The following is a 12,105-nucleotide window of genomic DNA, read 5'->3' on the forward strand; positions in this document are numbered from 1 at the left end:
CCTCTGTACTATTTCTTACAACTGCATGTGAACCTACCATTTAAAAGGCATGCCTGTCACACACACCCATACGTGTGTGTGTGTGTATGTATATCGAGTACTACATTATATTTTCTCGTATTCAGCCAGTCGAGGCAGGCCATCTTTCTCCGGGTGTCTTTCTTGGTGCACGAGCCAGGCTTCTCTGCTATAAACAGGCTGTCTGCTGAGGCAAGAGGATGACTACTTGTGGACTCTGAGAATAATTTGCATTTCTTAAAGAAAAGTCACAGAAATCATTATCTACCACATTTGTAGTTAAAAGACTTGCTCATTCGTTATGAAAAAAAGATTGTTCTGGCAGCAGAGAACATGGCGGATTTAAGGGGCTGAGACCAAAGGCCCCTTATTCCAGAAAGAACCCCTGGAATAACCAGGGAGGGGGAGGGGCCGGGGCTGAGCCTGTAACGGTGTTCATGGCTGTGCCTTCCCATACCTGTGCCATGTCATTCTCTGATAGACGTGACAGATGCTGCTGCCTTCAGATGGGCGGTGTCAGATTGTGGGGCGAGGGGGCGGTGTTTACACTCCGGCCGTGTTCCCCACAGCACCTCCCACGTGCTGAGCGTACAGCCGAGGCCCTCGTGTGTGCGAGTTGCTGGCCCTTCCTGAAGCAGGTCACTCTCTGGTGTATTCTGGATGGAGGAGCTGCATGCTGGCTCTCTGTTCTCCAGGCAGACAAGCCTGAGCACACTCGGAGCCAGAGCAAATGCCCCCGCTTCCTGGCCAGGGACACGGCCGCTCTGCGTCTCAGTCCTCTCGTCTGGAGAGAGGTAGTTAGGGCATCTCCTCCTCAGTGCTGTAGGGAGGTGCAGTCTTAGGGCAGGCCCGGCACACAGGAGGCATTCGGTGACCTTGGACCATCACCGCTGTCTTCATTCTTCTGAAGAGCAGATCCGTGTCGAACCAAGCTGGCCGCGAGCACGGCGGTTAGTGCTCTAGGCTCTGAGCGGGCGGAGCTTGTTATGAAGTACTCAGACAGCACGTGGCTGTGCGTGGGACAGGCTGCCGTCTGTCTGCACGGCCCTACAGAGCTGCCCTCAGACCCTGGGGAGGGTGCTTCCTCCTGGCAGCCAGGGGCTGTGGGGTCACACTGTGCTGGGGTAGCGTCCTGGCTCCTCAGCTTACTGCCGAGCTCTGTGACCTGAGCCTTGGAAAAATGGGGATGATAATGATGTAATCTTTACCCACAGCGAGGAGGCGAATTAAGTGAAATAATCAGCGCGAGGCGCCTAGCATGTGGTCGGGACCCCCTTCATCATTCAGAGGATGCCAGGTACCCCATCTGAGTGTTCATTCCTTTTTTAGGAACAAGACTGCCAATGGAGACTGCCGAAAAGACCCCCGGGAGCGGAGCCGCAGCCCCATCGAGCGTGCCGTGGCCCCCACCATGAGCCTGCATGGCAACCACCTGTACACGTCCCTCCCCAGCCTCAGCATGGAGCAGCCCCTTGCACTGACCAAGAACAGCATGGACGCCAGCCGGCCAGCCGGCATCTCGCCCACACTGACCCCGGTGGAGCGGCAGCAGGTACGGCTTTGTCCAGTAGGGTCGGGCTGGTGGCTGATGGTGGGCCCTGAGGGCTGGGTGGGGAGCGCTGAGACGAGGCCGCGGGGAAGGGGTGAGAGAGGCTGGGTCCTTGGTTCTCTGCTTGGAACAAGGGGCGGTGGTGACAGGAGCAGGGTTCCCTTTACCAAATGCCGCCTCGCATTTCGGTTCCCGCCTGACCTGCCTGGGCCTCGCCGCTCGGCACTGGTGGCCTTGGAGCAGATGCTCCAGGGCCCCGTTTCTTCGCACGGGCGGGCTGGGTCTAGACGAGGTGTGTTAGCAGCAGTCCCGCCTCTGTCGGGGTCAACTTAATGATCCAAACGGGAACCCTGCGGTTACCTGTTGTGAGGTCACACAGATGCAGGTAAATATCAGGTTGCTTTGCTTTGGGCTGGAATCCTATAAAGTCACTGGTCACAGTGGTTATTGCCCCATGCTGGTCAGAAACCTGTGCTTGGCAGATAGGGGTATTTTTTATTAAAGGAAAATAAGGAAATTAAGTGATTAGTTTACTTGATAGAAAAAACAATGTTCCTTTAAAAAGGGGGTTCCCAGGGAACTGTATAATAAAAGGCGGCATTAGCATGGAGGTTTGGAATCACTGCGTGAGCCCGTGACTTTTCTCTTGGAACCTCTGGGACCTGGGACCCAACAGGTCCTCGGTCAACTTTGCTTACGACAGATGGACAGACAGCGAGCAGAGGAAGGGGCTCTGCCGTGAGAGATGCTGTGTGCTGCTGGAGGCGCGGGCTCAGCTTCCGGGCGTGCCCCTGCATGCCTGCAGCACACCTCGGACACACCTGTCTGCCTGCCTGTCCCAGGCCCCTGACAGCTGCTCTGCCTGGCACAGCTGCGCCCCGGCCCAGCCGGCAGCGCCTGGTGCTGGCCTCTGATCTGGTCTGTCCTGACTGGCTGCGGGCAGGCCCTGGATGCTGGGGAGGTTGTACTGGCGCCTGTGAAGCCCCGTGAGGCTGATGAGCAGTGGTTTACTCTACCTTGGAGCCAGACATCATGATCCTGTTTGTTTCCTTTGTTCATCTAACAAAACTGTGCAGACACCTGCTGCGTACAATGATGTGTGCTAGAGGCCAGTGAAGTAAGATACAGGCTCTAGTCTGTTCTCAGGGCCTCACAGTTCAGGTCTGGAGGGGAGACATGTCATCAAATAACTACAGTATTTCGACTACTAAGTATCAATGGATGGCCACTTACTCTGATAGAACCTGGGGCCCGGTTATCACCGCCATTCACTCACTGACCGGTGACCGGCGCTGCTCACCCCAGGCACTCTGTCAGCTCTGGGGATGCGGAGCTGTGTGGGCCCGACACAGGGCCGGCCTGGAAGGCGCTCGCAGTCTAGTCAGGGAAGTATGTGTGAGGAGGAGGCTGCCCTTGTGGGCAGCAGAGGCGACTGAAGCATGGACGGACTTCATTTCCAGGATCCAGGGAATTCAGCCCTCTGGCTACTGCCACTGCCCGAGTGTTCCTTGGAGAGGAGGCAGGGTGAGACTCCACATGGACGTGTCACCTCTGAGCCCGTGGTGGCCTGGGGCGAGAAACTCCCAGAGCCCTCTCTGCCCCTCCCTCTCTACCCGGAAGAACAGGGTGGGCCCTGCCCAGCCCTTAGCTCCTAGGAGGCTTTCCTGTTTTCTTGGATCATGGATTTCCATGACCTTGCAAGGTTTTTGAGGGGCTTCTGGCTGGTTTCTGGTCAGAGTTACTTTGTGAAAAGTGTACTGCTGGACAGAGGGACCTGGCTTTCTTTACCACGAGCTCCCCAACCCTGCCGTAAAATGTGCCCACTCCAGCAAGGGCGTCCCCAGCCATGGGACGTGCTCTGGGGCTGTTGAGCAGGCTTTCTAAGTGACAACCTTGAATTCCCACCTGCGTTCTTATGGGATACCTGGGCAGAACTGAGAATAAAGCCAGTGTCCGTAGAACAAGCCAACCGCCTCCCTGGGACAGGTGCAATGGCTCCGTCTTCCCCAGTGTGGCGGCCACTGAGCTAGGCTTTAATTGACGGTTGGGGTTGGAGGTGACGAGAAGGTTGTCAGCTTGCTCCCCTCCCCTCAGCTGCGATCAGCGTGTGTTTTACTCACATAGTAACCGTGCGTCCAGCTCCGCCCTGCGTCTGCATGGTGTGACCTGGACGGTCCACTATGATCTGAGCTTCTGCTATGGACTGAGTTCTCTGCCAGGAGCTTTGCTGAGGACACAGGAATGGGACAGCCCCTGTTCTCCAACAGCTCTGAGGCATCCACCGGTTTCTGGGAGTTCTGTTTCATTTGTTGGGCCACTGCTGTCAGGGTGGCCATTGTGGGGAAGTGTGGGTGTCATCCCGCAGCTCAGAGCAAGGGAAATGAGGATGTGGAGGGGGCTTCTTGGCACAACAGCAAAGCTCCGTGTTGGCAGGCGGGTGGGCTGTGCCGGGCGGGCGGTGGAAGCCTTCCTCTGTGCAGGGGAAAATGTGACTCGGGTATCTGGGAACTGGGAGAGGGAAGTTCCCAGAGAGGCAGCTCTGGATACGTTGCAGAAAGTCACCCCATTTCATATTTTTGTGATGGCATCTTTGAGGGTCTAGGGTTTTCTAAAGAAAGAAACAAAAGATATCAAGAGGGTGGCTCGAGGGCAACAGCAAATGAGAGAAGACAGGGTAAGACTGAATGTTAAAAACCCGAGGGACAGTGAATGTCAGGGTTGCCCTCACACGGGGGCTCTTTCCTGTGGGCAGCCTTGGCTCCACGTGCCACCAGCATGGGTGGGGCAGGGGCTGGGTGGAGCATGAGTGACAGACTTCCATTCTGGCCCTGACACTGATTTGCCGTGTAACCTCCAGTAGGTTACTTGTTTCTGGCCTTCATTTCCCTTGTCTGGAAAACAAGGGCGTCGGGGGAGGGGTGTTGGGCCCTGTGAGCTCACCAGCACCCTCCGTCTGGAAGCGAGAGGCCTGCTCTAGGTGGGTTTGTGGCCCTGGAGCCCAGCTTGCGCTCAGCCAGAGTCGGGAGTGAGATGCTGGGACCCCAGCTCGGAAGAGGAGGGAGGTTTGGTGTGTCCCTTGAGAGCTCAGCCGGGCCACCCTGCAGCCTGGGCTGGGCCTTAGGTGCTGTTCATGTGCACTTCCGTGGGTGTCAGGAGGTGTCCTGGAGATGACCTAAAACCACAGGTGGTGTTGGAATCTCTTCCCAGCGTCCCCACGTTAGTCAGTCGTCCTGCCTGCTGGTCCCTCGCTAGGGAGAGTGGCCTTTCTTCCCTTTGGATGCTGCTGACAGAAAGGCTGGACTTTGACTTTATGCTTCGGTCTGAGCTTCCCTAAATGCATTCCATGACACTGCATTTCTTCACCTTCCGTGACCCTCTCCCCCAAACATGTCCCCACTTTCCGATGTTCGTGTTGGTGGGATCTCTGCTTGCAAGAAAGAGGGACCAACCTGAGCTGGGGTGAGCACAAAGGAAGGGAGTTTTACTGGGAGGACGGCGGGGCAGCTCAGGAAGGAAGGGCCGGCCCCGCTGGGAGAGCGGGAGAGGAGGCAGGACTCCTTCCTCCCCGGCTCTGCGCCCAGCCGGGTCTCTGCGTCCGCTCCTCTCTCTGCTGCTCCGCCCGCACGGCCAGCCTGGCGTGGCTGTCCCAGAGCTCCTGAGACTAACCTGAGTCTCTGACTGAGGCGGCCCCAAGCCCGAGTCAGACTTGCAGCCGGGCCAGGGGGCAGGGTCACTTATGAACATGGCTGCCTGAGCCCCACCTCGTGGATGGAAGGCATGTGCCCAAGAGAGGGGACGGAGGGATCACAGACTCTGGGATCAAACAGACCCTTCAAAAGAGGTGGGCTCCATGCTGCAGGCTGTCCTCCCAGCACGGCCTGAGCAGCCCCTGCAGAGGGGAACCCCAACACGCCCCCAGGGCCGGGCTCCCCACATGTCATCTCAGGCAGTCCTCCCACCCCCTCTTCAGGTGCTATTCCTCCTGTTTCACACGAGGAGAAACGGACACTCAGTGTGGTGAGGGCCCTTGCCCAAGGCGCTGCCCAGTGAGTGGAGAGCCGGCATTCACCCCAGGTCCACCTCGCCTCCAGGCCCTGCATGGAGGAGCTGGGACCCAGCAGGGGGCTTCAGGCCCCGAGATGGCTGGTGGCATTGGTTCTCCTGGGCATGACGGGTGCCCGTTGGTGGTGTAGGAGGGGCGCAGAGAGGGTGGTCTTGCCTCAGCTCTGGCAGGAATAAGGGCTGGGGTCGCCTGCGGGCCTGAGGAAGCAGAACTGCTGCTCGTCTGTGTCCTCGAGCCTGAGCTGACGCCGGCTCTCCTCCTCTCCCCAGAACCGGCCCTCCGTGATCACCTGCGCCTCCGCCAGCGCTCGGAACTGCAACCTTTCCCACTGCCCCATCGCGCACAGCGGCTGCATGGCGGCCGGGCCAGCCAGCTACCGGAGGGCTCCGAGCTGTAAGTGTCCCTGGGCCGTGGGGCGGGCCGGGGCTCAGGCTTCCTCCTTCACCGTGACTTCAGGTAGAGTTTGCCTGCCTTCTGTCTCATGCTGTGGACAGAACAACTAAGCCCTGGAGCTTTTCTCTTACTGAACTTGAGAACGTGGTTTTCTGAGCACATATGTACTTTTTGAGCATTGTGCCTGGCTTGGGTGGGACAGAAGGAAGAAACATGTGGGCCTTTACTTCCAGGATCTCACTCTAGTTGGGGGAGACGACGAGATCTCATTCTCTCTCTGAACCTGTAGCTAGCCCAGGGCAGCAGGCACGTGGGCATGTTCCAGGCTCAGGGAAGTGACCTGCCCAAGTTCCCAGCTAGGCTGGGTGGGGGCGGGCCCTCTGTTCCCAGAGCCTGACCTGACCATTGTCCTGCTCCCCCGCAGCCACCACCACCTGTGACCCCGTGGTGGAGGAGCACTTCCGCAGGAGCCTGGGCAAGAACTACAAGGAGCCTGAGCCTGCGCCCAACTCGGTGTCCATCACAGGCTCCGTGGACGACCACTTTGCCAAAGCCCTGGGTGACACGTGGCTTCAGATCAAGGCAGCCAAGGATGGTGCGTCCAGCAGCCCTGAGTCCGCCTCACGCAGGGGCCAGCCGGCAAGCCCCTCTGCCCACATGGTCAGCCACAGCCACTCCCCTTCTGTGGTTTCGTGAAGGGAGCACCGCCCTCGAACAAGATGTCGATCTGCATGGTTTGCCTGAGCTTTGAACAGTCAGTGCTTAAAAAACGGAAAAAAACAAAAAAAATCATGGGGGTGGGGTGGGGGGATGGGAAGGGATGGTTTATTCGCAAAAACCATGTCGTTGGGGTTTCTGTTCTGTTTTTGTACTTGCTTGGTATTCGTACACGGGGGCCCTCAAACATGACAGTGGGAACTGCGTGGGGAACATCGGTCCCATGTAGCATCCTAACTTCCTGCCTCGGTTACCAAAGAAAACCTCTGATGCAGGTCTGCTGCCCGGACAGGGGCCAGGACTCCACGGCACGCTTTCTCAGTCACAAGCCATGACATTGGTGACCCAAACGCTTTGTGCTTTTTAATTTGCTTCTCGAGACCAGGGTGTGCGTGGCTCAGCTTCCATTGCGTGTTCGGTGCAGCCCGTGCGTGTGCGCGCTGGTGTGTGTGTGTGTGTGTGTGTGTGTCTACTTGAAGAGAGCAGAGAACTGTCGTGTCTGATTTGCACTATGGAGGAGGACTGAAGTTGCCGGCCTGACAACTTGACGTGAGAGGCTAGCACTCTGAGGGCAAACTGCTGAAAACAAAGGGTTTAAGGATGACATTTCTGACCATTTGTGTGTTGTGTTGTTGTTGTTGTTTTTAATTTAGACAAAACAGCTTTGGAAGGGGAAGTCTCATACAGGTTATAGGTCTTTCTCTCTAGATTTCAGGTGCTTGCAACTGGACTGCAGACTCCACCAACCACGGGCATTTTACCTTCTCTAAACACTGCAGTTTGTTAGACTAGAGCTGAGGCGAGGATCCCATAGTGCTTTCAACGTGACGCATGTTTTAATGGAGAAAAATAGCTGGTTTCTATTAATTGTATAGACAGTAAACGAAACCCTTAATACTTACTAGCTTCTTGTCAGAATTAGTTTATTTTTGTCAGTTACAGTCCTAGATATACTCACTGCTGGTACAGTTGTGCTCTAAGATGTGTATTTGATATTCACCTGACTCCCGCGCACCGGGGCCGCCAGCCGCGGGCGGGCCCTGGGACGGGCAGTTGAGTGGTCGGTCAGCCGCGTGTAGGATGCTGGAGTTTTCGCTGCAGGCTGACATCATTTATTGTCTGCATCCCTGTCTGCTTATTACTAGCTCCCAGGGGAGTTGGGATTTGTGTCTTCCAACTTCCCTCGATGCAGAAACTGCTCCCTTTAAACTCTCTTGGCTGAACAGCAGATTACTGACAATCTGTGATACGGTATTTTGTATGCTTCCTCGTACGCTGGGGCCAAGGCAGTATACATTCCTCTGACTTTATACAGTTATTACTGCATTTATTATCGTTTGCTATAGTAATAGCTACTAACTAGAGATTAGGTGAAGAAGCAAGCATGACAGACACAGCTGTGGATGTTCAACAGCTGCTCCTCGTGGTAAACGCACGTTTCTAGCCCTGCCCCTCACTGCGCTCCATTCCAGCCTCGCCCACCGGAAGGCTTAAGAGGTCACCTGGCCAGGTGACGCAGGTGTGACCACCTCACCTGCAAGGCATTGTGGACTCAAGGGAACCCTCGAGGCTGGTTTTCAGTAGGAGAAAAGTACAGGTTAGCTGGTTCATTTTGAAAATTGGCACCGGGTGAAAAGGTCAAAGGATTGGCTCTTTTTGTGGCCACCGGGTGGCCGCGGGTCTTTCAAAAGGCGAAAGAAAAGCCCTTCTCCTCTTGCCCTGCACACATTTCACTCCCACTTAACTGGGCTTCCAGGCGTCCGCATTCAGGCCCCTATATTTTCTGTAGAAGAAATCGTTGAGAACACTTTTTTTATATAGGTAACTTTAAGACCATCATTACGCTGTGCGTAAAGAATGTACAGAGAAATTTGTAGGTATTTTTTGAACAATTAATTTGTTAATGATATGTAGCTATTTAATTTTTCCCTTTCCTATTGTAATCATTCATATTTTTTTTTGTTTGGAAAAAAAAAGTTGATCTTTTTTTGTCGTAGATTTGTCTGTGAAAGTGCAGGAACACAGTTATTCTATGAGGACACTGCATCTGCCTTAATAGCCACTAGTTTGTTATTGCTACAGGCTACTGAGCGTCGCCACAGGAAACACCCCCACTGCTGGTGGGCTCTGTGAAGAACGGGCTCCCGGGACGCCTCCGTCAGCCAACGACGTCAGCGCTTCGGGAGGCGGTGGCGCTGCCGGCCGGGCCCCTGGTGCGCCGACCTATCTGGGATAGGCCGTACCCTGGAGGGGGCCTCGGGCAGACGGGGAAGCGGCAAACCTGACGTTTCCCTGGGCGCGACCGCCCCGGCCTCGGGAGGAGCAGTGAGGTTGTTCACAGAGCCGCACCGTCGGCAGGGCGTTCTGACCGTTCTCTCCATGTTTGTAAATCTGTAATATACCATTCTCTGTGGCCTGTTTTTCCTGGAAGAAGAAGAAAAAAAAAGGTTTGGCAGGCCATCTTTTTTTTGTACTTAAAAGTAGCCTTAAGAACAATAATAAAGTGCTCTTAAACCACAGACTGTGTGACCACTGGGTCCTAGAGTGACAGGGCCAGGCTGGGTGGGGCCTTTGTCACGAGGCCCCAGGCAGGGTGGGGTGGGCTCCGCGGCCCTACACCTGCGTATGGTGGCGCCCCTATTTAAGCCCCCCAGAGGCTGGAAAATTGTAATGTTAACTCTCAATGAGAACGTCACTTAAAACCTAACCAACAGAAATCCTGCTCTTGTAAGAGTCAGCCTCAGGCTCCATTCTGACTTTGGTCCCAGGTCTGAGACGAAAGATGACACCATAGGCGTAAAATAAAAGTGTGGAAAGGGCGGCTCCCTCTCCTGGGCTTCCACACCCAGCTCTCTCGATGTTCCGACGTGCAACCCCCAGATAAGGAGGACAGCCAGCCTGAGGGACCTGTGGCAGAGCCTGTCTGAACCCTCCCACCGTCCGATGGACACCTGGCCACAGACCAAGGCAGAGGTACATGGCCAGCCAGCCCACATGGAGTCAGGGCCTCTAGGCCACCCACAGGGCGGACCCTCGGGTGGGAGAGGAAGCAGCCCTTGCCTGGCTGCGGGAGAGCGGGCTCTGGTGTGAGGTCTGAAGCTTCTCTGGGCTGCAGGTGGCCACGGGCAGGAGGGGCCCCACCTGGGCAGTTGCCAGGATCTGGCTCTGAGACCTGTCTCTGGGCTCTTCTGCCAGCTCAAGGCAGCAGCAGCAACTTCTCTCCTCCCCTGAGCAGGGAGGCATCGAGGCTGTGCCCACAGCTGAGGACAGGCCGAGAGGTGGCAGAGCTGTCTGGGCAGCCGACTCTGCCCTGGGCGGAGCTCTGGGTTGGCTGGGAGGAGTATGGTCCCTTCTTTCCCGCACAAAGCTCAGCTCTCCTTCCCTCCCTCTCCGGCAGGCCAGGCTGATGGAGAGCTCACAAGGGCCTCAGCCCTCCTCAGTGCCCAGGGGGCCCTCTGGGGTTCGCAGTGCAGCCTGGGCACGCTGGTGCTGCCTCCCACAATGGCTGCTGGAAGGACCTGGTTTCTCACTTCTCCTCCTGGTCTTTGTTGGGCCAACTCCTCCCTGTTCTCAATGCCACCCTGCAAGGGAGCCAAGGCAGGAGGGATCCTGGGAGCTTGACACCAAACAAACACTTGTGACAAGAAATAAGAACTGCTCGAGGAGGGAACCAAATCCCAGATAAACGACAACGCCAAAGCCAAGGTTATTATTTAGCTCAGAACTGGTGGGCTCATGAATCATGAGAAATGGAGAACATCAGATGGTCCTGGGCAGTGGAGGGAGGGCCCAGTCCTCAAGGTATGGAGAGGAGGGGACCAGAAAAGTTGGAGGGCACAGGGCCCAGAATTGCCGGTCCTGGGTGTGGCAGTCCTGCTCCAGGCGCTGCGAGCTCCTCAGCAGACAGCCAGCGAGATGTCGGCCCTGCGAGGGCAGGCCGGGTCAGACGGTCTCATCGTCGCTCATGTCCCAGATCTGCGTGGAGAAGGGGGAGACATTCAGTGTTCCCTTGCCCAGTGCTGCCCACCGATGCTGTCTCAGAGCTGTACAGGTGTGATAACAAGCAAAATAAACAACGGCCCCACGTGCAGATGACACGCTCTGTGCCTCAGAACTCCCTTGTCACTGAGGGACTGACACCTCCATTTCTTGTATAATGAAACCAAGTCACAGAGAAGTGAAGCCACTTGCCCAAGGCCTCTCTGGTAAGCGAGCCAACCAGGGGCTGAGCTGGGAATTGGACTGGGGTGCGTGAATGCCTCCTCACCTCTCCAGCGGCCACCGCAGAGCGGCCACCCCTTCCCCAGCCAGCCCCTGCTCACTCTTGTTTCTGTAGCACTGACACTACCCCAGATCATCTTGTCTCTTTAATCACCTCCTTCCTACTGTCCATCCACCCTCCCTGTGGGCAGGGCTCTGGCTTGTGCACTTGCTGAAGGGGGTCCAGCCTGCCTGCGCGCACACTTCCGCCTCAGCAGGCTCCCACCCCCAGGCCGACTGCTCCCTTGTCCACATGAGTCGTGGTCCAGGTGCCAACTGGACTAAGGACCACGTGCCCGGGAAAATGCTACAGAGCTGGCCGTCCCTGAGAGTAAGCCCTCTCCCCACCAGCCCTGGGGGGGCCTGGGGCAGGACAGTGGAGATGGCCAGATTCTGTCTCTGGCCCTCAGTGTGTTCCCTCAGGGAGCCTGAGACTTCTGAGTCTGACCCAGGGCGAGAGTGGGGGGCCGGAATATGGGGCGAACAGGCCTCCCCACAGCGTTGCAGTGAAGAGGGGTGAGTGAGTGTGAGGGGAGGCCCTGCCCAGCGGCCCGGACAGGCCTGGCTCTGTGGCCATCAGCATGAATCCCCAGGAGGGAGCCTAAGGCCAGCACGGAGGCCCCCGGGGCTCCTCTCACCCTGAGCTCCCTGGGGGGCTGGTCCCTGAACTTATGCCTTCAGACTTTCAAAATTCCTAGAATTGGTTGCAAAAGGCCACCTCAACACTAGCGGAGCTGAGAGAAGGAACATTGTGTTTACATGAGGCTGGCCCAGGGAGACGGGGAGGCCTGGCCAAGGTAAATATCAACACCAGCTTGGCTTTCAAAGTCAAGGATGTGGAAAATAAATAGAGAAGGAAATTTCCCCTCCTGAGGACCCCAGCTGCCCGGGCTGGTGGTGGGTAAGCCTTTCACACACAGCCCCCCCACGTCTACATACACCTACTGCCCCAGAACATTAGGAGGGGGTTGCAAAGCCTGCAGAAGCAGGAATGGGGTGCAAGAAGCCAGGTCTGGGGTCCAGCAACCTGAGTGTGGCCAGGCAGGCCCTGCCCTGGGCCCATCGCCCCCCCCCCCCCCCCCCCCCCCCCCCCCCCCCCCCCCCC

At 56.7% G+C, this 12,105-nt stretch overlaps 2 protein-coding genes across 10 annotated transcripts in view; one reads left to right on the forward strand and one right to left on the reverse strand.

Moving 5' to 3' along the window:
- Window positions 1-9,259, forward strand: part of VGLL4 (vestigial like family member 4) — a 142,396-nt gene extending 133,137 nt beyond the window's left edge. For all 7 annotated transcript variants that reach the window (XM_046641524.1, XM_046641526.1, XM_046641528.1 and 4 more), the window contains 3 exons: window positions 1,348-1,570; window positions 5,900-6,023; window positions 6,448-9,259. In XM_046641524.1, the coding sequence (XP_046497480.1) occupies window positions 1,348-1,570; window positions 5,900-6,023; window positions 6,448-6,719 (619 nt within the window). In that variant the 3' untranslated portion in view covers window positions 6,720-9,259. The remainder of the gene's footprint in view (window positions 1-1,347; window positions 1,571-5,899; window positions 6,024-6,447) is intronic.
- Window positions 9,260-10,423: 1,164 nt separating this feature from the next.
- The window catches only part of ATG7 (autophagy related 7), a 258,483-nt gene continuing 256,801 nt past the window's right edge, over window positions 10,424-12,105 (reverse strand). For all 3 annotated transcript variants that reach the window (XM_046641431.1, XM_046641447.1, XM_046641438.1), the window contains exon 19: window positions 10,424-10,715. In XM_046641431.1, coding sequence (XP_046497387.1) covers window positions 10,683-10,715 — 33 coding nt within the window. In that variant the 3' untranslated portion in view covers window positions 10,424-10,682. The remainder of the gene's footprint in view (window positions 10,716-12,105) is intronic.

The sequence above is a fragment of the Equus quagga genome, chromosome 1, assembly GCF_021613505.1.
Source record: "Equus quagga isolate Etosha38 chromosome 1, UCLA_HA_Equagga_1.0, whole genome shotgun sequence".
NCBI classification, from domain to species: domain Eukaryota; kingdom Metazoa; phylum Chordata; class Mammalia; order Perissodactyla; family Equidae; genus Equus; species Equus quagga.